Genomic DNA, 12,825 nt, shown 5'->3' with positions numbered 1-12,825 from the left:
CACGGGACAGCTGGAAAAATGTGCAAACGCTTTTCTCTACTGGCACCGGCTTCTTCCAGAGTAATTGATGTTTTTAACTTGGAATGGGTGAAACCGGGCGTTGTCAAGTGGAAATGCAGCAATTTTGCATATCCGATGGCGTCACAACTTGCGCATCAAGTCCGTGATCTCTCGTTAGTGATACTGGCAATTTTCCCTGGGGTGGCCCTGAAGGAGCTTAGGAGTAATTACATTATTGTCAGCCACAAATTACCAGACCCACATCATGAACTCCTGCTTAGTGATGGACCGGCGCATGCTGTAACTCACACATGGGGCTCTATGGAGCCCAGTGTTCTTGAGCATACCACTCCACCACTGTTAGATCAAGCCATAGCCACTTTTCTCGGGGTGCCTGTCGCCACGGTGTACCAACTGGTGACTCGCTTGGCAGTCACATGGGCCGGAACGGCAAGGTGGCCGCAAACTCGAGCGAAATACAAGCGTCACGCTGGAGAGAAAAGGATGTTGAAGGGGAAACAACGAATCGAAAACGCAGCAATTGCGTGGGCCCGAGAAAGCGGTGTTATCAACTCGGCTTTGGACCAAGTCCAATGGATGAGCATTTCGAGAATCCCAGGCACCTCCTCATACCAGCACTCACTCCTGTATAGACTCAAACTCCGTGCTTTGTCGCTGTGGGCCACCGCTCAAGCGCCAAGCATGCCCCCACGCGGAATGCACTCATCACGTCAACATCGCGCTTTCTCATGTCTTTTGGGAATGCCCGCACGCGCAAAGGAGGTGGAAGACTACTCGAAGCATTTTTGCGCAGCTTGATACTGAGTCCAATGCACCGAGCATTACCGAAATCTTCTCATGTAGACTGACTTATCCTCCTGGGAAATGCGTGCGTTACGGAATGGAGTGGGCAAAACAGAACTCCCGTTTGCACAAGTTACGACTACGGATGCAGTTCATGCTATCGTCAACAAATACTGGAGCTTTGCTGTGGTAGAAGCGCTAGCGTCGATTTGGCGAGCCCGCGTGGATTTGATTTACAACACGACCGCGGCAGGCAGAACAACAAATGAACGGGACGCCTCTTTTCACGCTCGGCTACAGACTGGTTTTGATACTGTGGCTTCAACATTTAAACTAGATCGGAAAAATGAGGGCGACTGGGCCAGCGCCATGGACACGAGGAAGCGTCTGCGCCAACACAACCCAGACGACATCGCAGCTCCGGGAGGAAGTCCATCGCAGCCCGAACACTATGTCGGCTTCTTCGATGGAGGATCGCGTGGAAATCCTGGACCAGGCGGAAGCGGAAGTGTACTCATCCAGGTCGACGAGTGCGGGGTACCACGAATCGTCTGGTTGAGCAGCATTTCGCTGCTACGGCCTACGTGTTCGAACAATTTCGCAGAATTCAACGGATTGCTCCGATTGCTACACCACGTGGACCAGCGCAAACTCAAACAGGTGCACATAGTAGGAGATAGTCAACTCGTCTTACGCAGGATGAGGGAGCGCAGGCGACCAAAAGCACGGGTACTGCAGCCTATTTATGACAGAGCACGGTGCCTAGCAGATTCGGTGCGCGTGGCTTCATGGAGACACCACTACCGTTGCCACAACAAGATGGCGGATTGTCTTGCGAACCTCGCTATGGATTCCAGACGAAGTCAGCAGGATGAACCCACAGATAGGGACCTGGTTGAACGACGATACCCGGGCGCTCTCAGCTTCTTAATGAATGATTACAGGAAATGGGCAGACACGAACACAGGACAATAAATCCTCATGCCCTCTTCTCTCTAAGCGAAGCCACGACTTAGCTTCCAGGGACATGCACATTTTATATATCAAACCAACTCCTCTCGCTCTTGAGGATGGAAGGGATTAGAAGTTCGGATACATGGCCAGTAACTCCATACACCTCACCGTTATCAAAAAAAGAAGATTGTTTCTAGGCGTCCCAGCCGTTAATTACTGTAGTGCTTTGAAGATGCGGCTAGCTGGGATCTTTGCGAAATTCATCTATAGCACACACTCAAACCATTTGAAGGGTTTCTGCGCGTCTTCCAATAATCCATCGTGGGTGAGGAAAGCTGTGTCGGCGTGATTTAGCTTGGGGGCGTAAAAGCGATACTCGTAGCTATCTCCAAACAACGCCGCCGATAAACCTGCCGCGTAGCTCTGGAATTCGACAAGACCGTCATTTTCACGGGACTTGTGTGGAACAACTATGCCCGCGATGATGCTCTGGGTTTGGTAATGCGAAACCACGCCGTCGTAATAGTTGCTGCACATTGCAGCGTACACATTATCGCCGTAGGCTTTCTGAGCCGCGGCGTACGCAGCATTCAGTCCCTGGGAGCTGTACTTTTCGTTCTGGTACGTGATGGACTTGCGCGCCACGGGAACCGGGCAATAATCGAGAAATTCAAACAGCTCGGTCTTGAAATTCGTTACTTCATCGTTGCAGTTCTCTTGGATATAGTCCGCAGCCATGCTCCCCATCATCGGAGCGCTGCTGCTAACCCACGCCGAGCTCTTGCTTAAGCTGCCCTTCCCTGCCGCCAATGCGCCTGCGATGACAAGCCCGCCCATCGAGTGCGTTACGACGACTGTGTCCTCATATGTAGCAAGAATTTGTGCGACTTTCCTGCGATCGTACTTAACCGAAGTGGTGTGCGACTTTTGACCAGCCAACGACAAGCCAAGTGATCTTGTCGGTCACCTTGGCAAGCTTCTCGCGCTGGTCTTTTAGTCCGAATTCGACGCACCGAGAAGCTCATAAACCCTTTCACTTTCGCGTTAACCCTTTTAAAGGTGCGGACCCGTGGCGTCTGCTATCGCTCGAGTGGCGACTCGGGGATCCACCCAGCCAGAGTTGTTCATCCACCGTGGGTGAACCAGAGAGCTAGCAGCAGCACCGACCGGTTTGTGAGTGCTGGCGTCACAAGTTTACCACCACCTAACACACGCACTTTACTTGCACGTAATAGAACGTATGCGGTATTGCGCCTTCGTGGGGATCTAACCACCACCGTCCCCTCGTCTCGACCGGGGAGCTTCTCACCCGACACCGATGTGTCCACGCTGGTTGCAGTAAGGGCAGGCCGCGAGCGAGCGTCGGTAATTGCTTCTGCTGCAGCCCAACAAGTGGCAACGTCCACACACGGTCCTCCCATCCTGCGTGTACATGTCCGACGGCAGCGCTTCTTCGCGTCTCTCTTCTTGCCATCCTCCTTAGTCGCTAATAAGGGTGCTCTAGCTCGATACGCAGGGTGTCGGCACGCGGTAATGATTTCAGCAAGCTCTGCACCGTCGTGCGACTCACACGGTGGTATGAGTCGCTCCACCCACAAGCTCTCCGTGCAGTTCGCGTGTGAGCTCTCTGCAAAGAGCTCTGCAGAGAGCTCACACGCGAACTGCGCGAGGAGCTTGAGGTCTGAGCGGCCAGAATCTCCCCTCAGGTGTGAGCCGGTAATTAGAGGCATACCAACTCGTCTTAACTTTCATCCTAGTTACGTCCGTGCCGTCCCTAGCGTGGATGCAGTAGCACAAGGATTGATGTCGCGTCCTGGCGACGCAGGACGCGGCTCCCAGTCTGCCCTTTATTAACTTTTGGGAATTGTGAACGCGGTCATGCACGGCAAACACTTTCGGTCGTCTCGATATAGAGCCCACAACCATCCGTGCGCACCCCCAGAGATCTCTATCTAGCGATTAACAAGACTCTTGCTGCTCCGATCAGGATGGAGTGGTATTGAGTTTCGAGGCTCACAGTAGTTTTTCTGTGCGTTTGACGCACAGAAATTCGTAAGGACTCTGCATATCTCCCAGCGTAACAGCAGTTTGTATGGAATGGTCGCCACGGGCAAAAAGAATTCGTGTGCGCGCAGACGCACAGGAAACGCAAAAGTTTTCATACAAAAATGAGGTCAGACGCACACGAATTCAAGAGAATCGATAATACGCGAAGCCAAATCACTGGAATCGCTCATTGAGAGCGCACGGCCGCAGAATTTCCGCTGGAGCCGTCCATCCGAAGTCGACGGTGTTTATCACCGCGTATTTTACTGTCGAGCAGCATGGAGCGCGGTCGTTCATGTTGCCGATCTGGCCGCTTGTGTTCTTGGGCGTGTCCTGGAGCTCCGCCATTTCGTTCTTGTTGCTGATACCGTGAAAGAAAACGCACGGTCGAGGAGCCGATTTACATTCACAGGTCGGCGAGCTCAACTCCAGGAACGCTTCGGATCTCAACGTTCTCGCGCTGGCTTTGTCGTCCAATGGCTCTTCTTGGACGGGAAAGTGATGTCCCAAGTTTTCCATGGCGGCGACCGTAGCAGCGAAAACAAGCAGTAAAATAGTGGCATTCGACGAACTTCGAGGAACAGTTCTCATCGGTATTAAGATGGGATATCGGCTATGGCGTCTGCGTTAAGCGAGGCAAATGCTGAAGTGAGCCTTGCCCGAGTCGGGCAGCCCGACCGGGTCGGATCCCGCAGATTTATCATACGATTTGACCCACAACGTTGCTTCGAGTACACAACACATATTACATTTACTGTATGCGGATAGCATACAGTAGTTAAAATAATTCTATGACGCCCACATGGGCTGAATTCCCATGGTGTGCACATTGCTCTCTTGGAGTCCAAGTCGGACTGGCTAAAAATGTGCGAGATCTTCCATAATGATGTGTGTTGCGAATATATACTGATTCCCACGGTTGGTCGCTAGGTAATGTGCATATTCCAATGTGGGTCGTTCGCCCCGTGATGGCAGTAAGTGCCGGAGGTTTTCCCACAGTAGTGGAATTGTCCTAAGGAGGTTGTCCATTACATGCTAATTGTGAGTACGACTACAGTGTGAGGCAAGATACACTAAGTACGAGCGAGAAGCTCAGTCAAGAAATACACACACGCTCCACAGACAGTCGTTGCTGCCTGGCAGAACACCTCATTCCTCTTTCAACTAGTGAGCTTCCTGCCTGCGTGAAGCTGCGGTTCCCAACAGGTTATGAGCCGAAGACCGCGCTCGCTAGGGAGCTCACGCATGAATTCAAGCTGGGGGAGCTTCGGTCGGCAAGAACTCCAGGAGACGAGTGACGTTTGCGTTGTCGAGAGGGCAGAGTTTGGTGAAGCGATGCTGCTACGTTGCGAGCAGATGACAGGCTCCGATGCGGTGGGGCCTGCCGTAGCGAAAGTGCGTGGAGTTGTTGTGGTTGCTTGCTAGCTTTTGGGTAAAATGCAAAGCGAGATTGATGCCTTTAAGTCTTCGGGCTAGCTACAGGCGCTAGGTCTTCCTCTTGCTTTCTCCTTAGTGTCGTTCTAGAAGCTGAGCTAACCTATACTAAATGCAAGTGTTTTTCTGTTTTCGTAATCCTATATATGCATGTTTGTATACTTGTGCAGGTAGAGTTCTGGATTCCGGGCGTCAGGCAGTCTTGCGCAAGCCTGGCGCCAGCCTTCAAGCGACGCTGCGCGCAAGCTACTTGTGGCGGAGGAGGAGGCGGCGGCGCTGCGACGCCTGGCTTCCTAGCCACCAGGTACGTCTTCTTGAGCATGTCTGTTGCTGGCGTACCCGCTTGCGTGGGTGCCAGCAGCAGACATGCTGCATCATGACAGCAGAGGCCGTGGCCAGAAGAGAAGGCGTCCTAGACAAGCAGGTGTCGGACGCCGGTATGCAGCAGCATAGAAGAAGAAGTATAAGGCGCAACGGCGGTGTGGTCAGCTCAAGCAAGGACTGTGAGAAACACGCGGGTAGCGAGTTCCTGTGTCTCGTGGTGGAGGCGAAACCGCATGCAGGAGGAGGAGCAGCCAACAGACGTCGGGCGACCTCATGATGTTGCAGGAAATGAATCGCTGGTCTAGCAAGTGGCCCTGGCTGGGAGCACGTAACATACAGTGGAAAATGGCCACAAAGTTGACTTCGAGGACCTCAAGGACGAGTTTCTGATGTCCAAGATCAAGGAGATGACGGTGAGCCTCAAGCACAGGGAGTTGCCAGACATGAACGAGGTGTTCGGCGACGAATTGAAGCTCGACGCGTCGATCTCCGACGAGGCCAGGGTGACGGCGTACATACACCTAGCCGACGAGATTGTAAGACGCAACGGCGTGCATGACCTTTTGCGCTGGAGATGAAGGTGTGAAGCACAATTGCAAGATTCTTGTCAAGTTCCTACCCGAGGACTTGGACAAGACAGTGAAAAACGAGCTCGTGTACCGAAGAAGCCCAAGTGCAGTGTGAGGAATGGTGATCATGCATACCACTGACAAGTTGGGATTCTACGCCACGCCATCGAGTGAGATGCCCCCGTCACTGTGCACGCGCGTTGCAGGCGTACGTATGGATTTCGAGGTGGTGAACGTGGTCTAAAATGTGACGAGCTAAGAAGAAAAGATGAACTTGATGAATTTGGTTCAGCGGTCCTATATAGAAGTGGTGCAGATCGGTGAATGCTGTATTGCTTTGCGGACGCTAGATGCATGAGCCCGTTCACGCATAATGTGCGCTGTGGTATAAACGCCGTGACGATAAGTTAACTACCAAGGTGGCTGTGACTCAAGCCGTACCAGTTAGGAGCGTCGCCGAGAAGCCGAAGATGTGCAATCCGTATGACGGAAGATGTAGACAGCTCGAGCCTGAAAATTGATGTTGCTGATTAGCATGGTGTGCCAAGCATGCATGGTGCGGAAGTGATGCAGCCAGATTAGCAAGCGGTGGAGCTGGACTGCTGTCAACTTTGTGGCCGCTTGGGCAGGAGGAGATTGTGGAGCGGAACGAAGTGGAGGTTGATGCACGGTCGCAGAAAGTAGCTGCATCGTGGCTGTGGATGCTAATAGTCGCATTCATGCTACATGCGGCGAACTGGATCGCGCAATAAACGTGCATGAATGAACAATTTGAGTCGAGTGAAGCTTCGCATCATAGCTGAGAGACAAATGAAAGACTTGTGAGTCGCGGACTAGTGCGGTCGAACTCGGACTCGCGTTATGGCGGTGAAGACGTGCGGAGCCGGTGGAGCCAGATGCAACAGATACAGAGTCCTCTCAAGGTTGTTGCAAGTGGTGACGAAGAGCTGCGGTCCGGTGGGGGCCGTAGATGAGCATCTCGCCGCCGAACAGCTCCGTTCACGGCTCACGAACAGAGTAAACTGTATCGATGAGCATGCATCGTTCAGAGATTCATTCACTCTCAAGGCGTTGCGGCATGTTATCAAGTCTGAAAGAAGAGATGAAGCAGACAAAATGAAGACCTGTACCTAATGGAGAACTACCCGAGTGACACAGCGGAGGTGCCGGCCTCATATGGTCTATACTGAACTGCAAAAACCACTGAGCACCACTGAGACTGTGGCAATGGCCACTACGTTCGAGACTACGTGGTCACTACGATTGAGACTGCACATCTCCTTACCAGATCTCACATGAATTGTCGCTGGTGTAGACTGCGGACCCGTTAATCGAGATGAAGGGCGCGGCTGGAAGAGCCCGTCGAGGAGATCGTGGTGCTGCAGCAGCGAACGGGGCCAAGTTCCCAAGCAAAATGAAGACGAGATGACGTGCAGATGTGGCCGTGTTAGCGATGACTACGGCGAAGGTAAACGCTTTAAGGACAGACCACGCAAATGATGGAGATACGTGGACAGGTGGGGCCACATCAAAGAGCGTCATGGTCCATGGTCAGATCCAGCCAAGATCGGCCGGTAGACGATTGTGATGGCGCGCGGCACCGGTCGCCTGGGCTGAGATAGTATACGATGGTGGTCTGAAGGCCCCAGGTCGAGGCGAGCAGTAAGTGCTTGGAGCTGTGGTGCAGTGGATCGTGTTCGGCCTAGCAGTGGTTTTGCTAAGTGGTGAAGGTGTTGGCGTGCGACGCCATACCAAATGCTCACTACGAAGGGCAGCGGGTGGTACCAGGTACCAGCTGCAGAGCAATTGAAAATCAGTGGTGTAGTGGAATCTCGCCCACATCGAGCTACTTGTTGCGACTTTGGTGTGTGATGCTTAAGCTGCTATTGGACCGGGTGGATATGCCCATAGGCAGCCTGCTGCACCCGGCGGTCGTCGACAATCAGCTGGCTGTGGCGGAGCTGGCACTGGAGTTATGCCAGGCGACGCAGGCCAGGGGAGAGGGTCTGAAGAGTGACATCGTGGAACTTGCAACAAGCGGCGTCCGACGGCGCGGTCGACATGCTGGAGCTTCTAGTTGACAAATGTGGGGACGCTGATGTGAGCTGGGGTCTGGACGTTGCCGTGGAGAAGAAGAGCGCGGAAATGGCGCGAGTGTTTGTGAAGAGTAGCAGCGTCGACACCCGAGTGCAAGCTTTGGTCAAGGCGGCGAAGGAGAAATGCCGGGAGGTCGCCCAAGTTATCCTTGCGCACAGCGACCAGGCCACATACCAACGGGCGTTGCCGCAGATCGCGGCTTGTGCTATGACGGACATCGCGGAGTTGGTGCTCGGCAGTTGCGACCACATCACGATCGCGAATGTCTTTGCAGGCGCTGCGGCGGATGGTGTTGTCGTCCTTGTAGAGCGCTTGCTGAGCCAAATGGACGGGTACACTATCACGCGTGCGCTGACTTGCGCTGCTCCGCGTGGTCATGGCGAGGTCGTGGAAGTTTTGATGGAGAAATGTGACGTCTTGGCTGTCAAGTTTGCTCTCTCGGCAGCAGCAATGGAAGGCCGTGTGGAGGTGGTGGAGTTGCTGCGAGACCAGTGTGACCAAGTGAGCGTCGACGAGGCAGTAGCGAGAGCTAGGGCAGCTGGGTACTTCGACGTCGTGCATATTCTGGAGAACAAGAAAGCGAGGCGTCACTGAAAAAAAACGAATGCAAAAGCTGCAGCTAGCGCAACTTCTGTGGATTTTAGGCCTTGTAAGAATACTCTCGCCCAATAACTACGTCGAGCTGTCTGCATCAGTCGAGAGTTTGTCGAAGGCAATAGTCCGCGGGCGAAAGAGTGCGTCGGCGTAGCGTGTGGGGGATTCTCGGGTCTCTGCCACGGCTGGGCTCACGCGTCGAAAGAGCCGAGTGGCTGGGTTTGACCCCGATGCGACGCTGGAATTTGGCTGGGAGACGACTTTTCCTTCGACTAGAGCCTGCAGCGTTTGGCTGTGCGTGCGGCGGAAGCTCCTCTTCTTCGGTGGGTATTCTCCACGCGCTGAGGCAGGCGTTGTGCTGGGAGATTCCAGTGGATTGAAGATTGTCGCTGTGGAATTGTCGGTCGTGTCGACGCGGGGTGATTTTTCAGAACGCATAGAAAACGTGGAGGCTCGCGCCATTTTGGGGATAGGACGAGTGCGCAGTCGTCTGTGAGCGGGTGGCACGCGGAACGACGCGGCTTTGGTGTGGGATTTAAAGAGCTGGTCTGCGTAGCACGTGGGTGATGGCTTCACTTCTTGCTGCTGAGGTTGGGTATCCACTACATTCGCAGAAGAACGGCGTACCAATGACCCCATGCGCTGAAGCAGCCTTGGGCGAGTAACCGCAGCAGATTCTGGTGTTGGGATCTCTTTTTCCGGTAGAGATCGCTTCCGACTGGGCAAGTTCTGCGCTGATCCAAGCTCTGAGCTTGGCGATGGGCCGCCAAGAGGAGGTCGAGTTGCAGCTCTAGGCGCAGGAGCAGATTGCGTCGCTTGTCGTGCCTGAAGCAGCGTGAAACTCGTCTGAAGGTCCTGCAGCGCTCGTAGAATCACCACCTCGCGCTCTTCAATCTGTTGCAACCGTTCCTGCCAGGATAAACCCGACTGAGCTTGTGGTGTCTGCAGTACTGGTGCTGGTTCTTGCGGAGGTGGATCAATTGTCGCCGTGACCGAGTCTCGTTCCGTGATATCGCTAGTGTGTTCACTAGTCCGTCGGTCCCTCACGTCACCCCCAGTTTTCTGTACAAGGTTTCGAGCACTCTGACCCAAAATGGAGCGCGGGTGTCGCTGAGTTTGACGCTTCTGTCGCCTGCGCTCGCGCAAATCGATGAGCTGCTCGCGGATGTTCGCGCCGATGCCAAACTTCAGCGTCGCATCGTTCGTCTCCAAGTTGATGGCTGTGTAAACTCGCTCGGCGGCTTGGCGAGCTGTTAACACCGGAGGAAGCAACGGTGGAGCCGATCCAGCTTTCGCACACGCCTCAGCGATCGCCTCGGCGCTGTAAACTTTACGCACAAGCTCAAGCAGTGGACAGCGCGAGTGTGTCATCTCGTAGCTCTGCATGTACGACGTGAGCATGTCCACAACCACGCGCCGTCGGTCGTCCGGGTACTTGGTGAGGACTGCCTGGAAGTTGTCGCGACTGAGCACGCACATCTCGACGTGGGTGATGGCGCGCACATTGGCTGCTCGCTGGTAGTTCATCAACAGCGCCAGGTCTCCGAACGCTTGGCCTCTTGTTATCATGATCTCGTACGCTCTGGCGGTTCGACGGCCAGTGCTGCTGTAGTACCGACGCTGAGCTGGGTCCAGCTCGTACGCCGACTGTCGATGGCCGTCGTTGAGACTCACTCCAGTCAGCCCTGAGTACCGACGACGGCCTGTCATGCCACCGTTGCTCCGCCCGGTCAGTCCTCCTTGGCTTCGACTGGTATTAAACCCAGGAGTGCTGCTCGTCCTCCTCATACCAATCATGGTGTTGGAGATCCGCTCAAAGCGATGCAGAGCGCGACTGAGCTCGCAGTAGCCGCGGTTCACCATGTAAAACTCGTCATCCACCTCGCCTTCCCGCATAATGAAGTCGTTGGGGAGATAGACGCGTACATCGAGCCGCAGTATCAACTGCTTCTGGAAATCGGGCGTGCAGTCCTTCCAGAAGGGGACGTGCATGACCAGCTCCATGTACTTGAAGAGCACGACCTCCAGTCCGAGCGTGTGGGATAATTCCTTGGAGAATTGGACAATCTCACCGTCTAAACACTCGTATTCGTGCCACAAGTGCTCGTAGTACTCGTGGATACGCTCTCGTAGTGAAGGAGGCAGTTGGAGTTTAGCGGTCATGGCGAAAACAGCCTCCATCTTGCGTTGGTAGTTCGTGAAATTCGCGTTGAAATTCGACACGAGGATGGCGACGTGACCGAAGATGACAGCAAGTACGATGGAACCCACAAGGACAGAGAGCGACGCGAACAGATTTTGACCAGCAGTATCAGTCGGCACGGCCTCGCCTTGTAGCAACAACAGCGCGGAGTAGAAGCTCGCGGAGTACTGCTCCTGCCAGGAAGCAGACTCGTCACTCAAGTCGCCGCCTTTTTCGAGCAAGACGTTCCACACGCAGGCGATGTAGTGCGCAATGCCCACCAGCATCGTGACAATGCCAGCAATGCGGAGCAGATGCGAGTACCGCGAGTAGAGCAGCCAGGCCCAGAAGCTGTTGCCGCTTCCGGATTGATTCAGCCGCATCAGCCAGATCATGCGGACGAATCTGGCAAAGAAGGCAAGCCGCTCAGCACTCAAGATGTCGAGGAATAAGTGAAGCCACGTGCCGCCGAATTTTCTCCCGGCTTTGTTGTCCACATGCGCGACCAGCGGGATCGTAAGCAGAGCGTCGACTACGAAGCGGGTTTTCAGATAGTGACGAGCGATCTCCCGGTGCGAGGTCACAATGGTTCCGTCAGGCTGCATGAAGCTGGTGTGAAGACTGAGCAACACGTCAAGAACTAGCAGTACGCCCACTGCACCATCGACGTACGTGAATTGCTCCACGTCGGGGAAGGCGAAGCCCAAGGGGAAAAACACCACATAAGTCGTTGTAACCAGCAGAACCATCAGGTATCGCACTTGGGAAAACCCGGAGAACGGTGTAAATGGCGTCAATACCATGTCAATCCAGACACGGAGCAGGTCGATAATAGACTCGCGTAGGTCACGCCACGGATCAGGCTGTTCAATCGCTCGAGCAGCGGCAAAATTGACCTGTCTTGATGGAAACGAGGCGAATCTTCCGCCTAAAGGAGGGACCGTGCTCGCGTGGCTCGCACCGTCCACGACAGGCGCATCGTAGCTGGAGCTGAGGCGCTCACTCGTCTGTAGCGAGGAGAGCCGTGGCTGGGCCCGCAGCTGATCTGGTACTTCCTCGTGATTTGGCTGGTCCATGGGGTTATCATGGGTGTTCTCTGGGCTATTGATACGGCCGGCAGTGTCGGTCTCTGGGGAGCGGCTCGAGCCTGCTGAACCTCGCCTGTCATCCGCACGCACCACTGTCCCCGACGCGGTGCGTTGGATCTGGCGGATCTGGAAGCGCATCATCATTTCCTCGTATGGGGTCTCACAGATGGCTTCTTTGGCGTCCTCCGTGTTGTCATTATAAGCCTTCAAGCTTGCTCCAGCGCGACTGATCCCAGCGAGCATCGGAGCCCATGGCTTGGACGTGGGGGTTAAACCGCGGAGGGTTGAGCTGCGCCGTAACAGTCGCCTTGCTTGGCCGATTGTTCCATTGGGGGCAGCTTCTCCAGTACCTTCCGGGATGGGATACACGACGCCTGGGGCCAGTTGGGTGGAGTGTCGTCGCGCGATTCTCACATTGCTCTTGAAGCGCGCCAGCAGTACGTCCGGTTCATTTTGCCACGAGGTTGACGCTGTCGAGAATTCTTCTTTAGAGAGGTCTGGCGTCATGACTTCGACGTCTGTGGATGTTTCGTCGGCCATGAGAGAGGAACGTGGTGGGGCGGAAATTCGTGTTCAATTCAGTACTGATTCGGTTGTGGGCAAGACGAACTTTGCTAGTGTGGAGAGCGGCCAAGTTTATTTTTTGCCGGCTCGCACACCCAACGGTATCGGTGATCTGACGCAACTACCCAACGGGCTGGGACGCGCGCTGGATGGAAGACACTATTCCTGC

At 54.5% G+C, this 12,825-nt stretch overlaps 3 protein-coding genes across 3 annotated transcripts; 1 reads left to right on the top strand and 2 right to left on the bottom strand.

Annotated features, from left to right (window-relative positions):
- Positions 1-2,022: 2,022 nt before the first annotated feature.
- Positions 2,023-2,595, bottom strand: PHYSODRAFT_332314 (hypothetical protein; the record flags this gene model as incomplete). The annotated part of the gene is made up of 1 exon (XM_009529310.1): positions 2,023-2,595. One exon carries the CDS (start codon positions 2,593-2,595, stop codon positions 2,023-2,025), a length of 573 nt encoding a protein of 190 aa, XP_009527605.1.
- Positions 2,596-8,192: 5,597 nt separating this feature from the next.
- PHYSODRAFT_256469 (hypothetical protein) lies at positions 8,193-8,822 on the top strand (the record flags this gene model as incomplete). Its single annotated transcript, XM_009529309.1, has 1 exon — positions 8,193-8,822. One exon carries the CDS (start codon positions 8,193-8,195, stop codon positions 8,820-8,822), a length of 630 nt encoding a protein of 209 aa, XP_009527604.1.
- A 1,043-nt stretch (positions 8,823-9,865) lies between these two features.
- On the bottom strand, positions 9,866-11,399 carry PHYSODRAFT_315268 (hypothetical protein; the record flags this gene model as incomplete). The annotated part of the gene is made up of 3 exons (XM_009529308.1): positions 9,866-9,884; positions 10,096-10,558; positions 10,613-11,399. The coding sequence occupies 3 exons, from the start codon at positions 11,397-11,399 to the stop codon at positions 9,866-9,868; spliced, it is 1,269 nt and encodes a 422-aa protein (XP_009527603.1).
- Between the last annotated feature and the right edge of the window lie 1,426 nt (positions 11,400-12,825).

The sequence above is a fragment of the Phytophthora sojae genome (assembly GCF_000149755.1).
Source record: "Phytophthora sojae unplaced genomic scaffold PHYSOscaffold_4, whole genome shotgun sequence".
NCBI classification, from domain to species: Eukaryota; Oomycota; class Peronosporomycetes; order Peronosporales; family Peronosporaceae; genus Phytophthora; species Phytophthora sojae.
The sequence above is the reverse complement of the archived record's forward strand: the minus strand, read 5'-3'. Positions and strand labels throughout refer to the sequence as shown.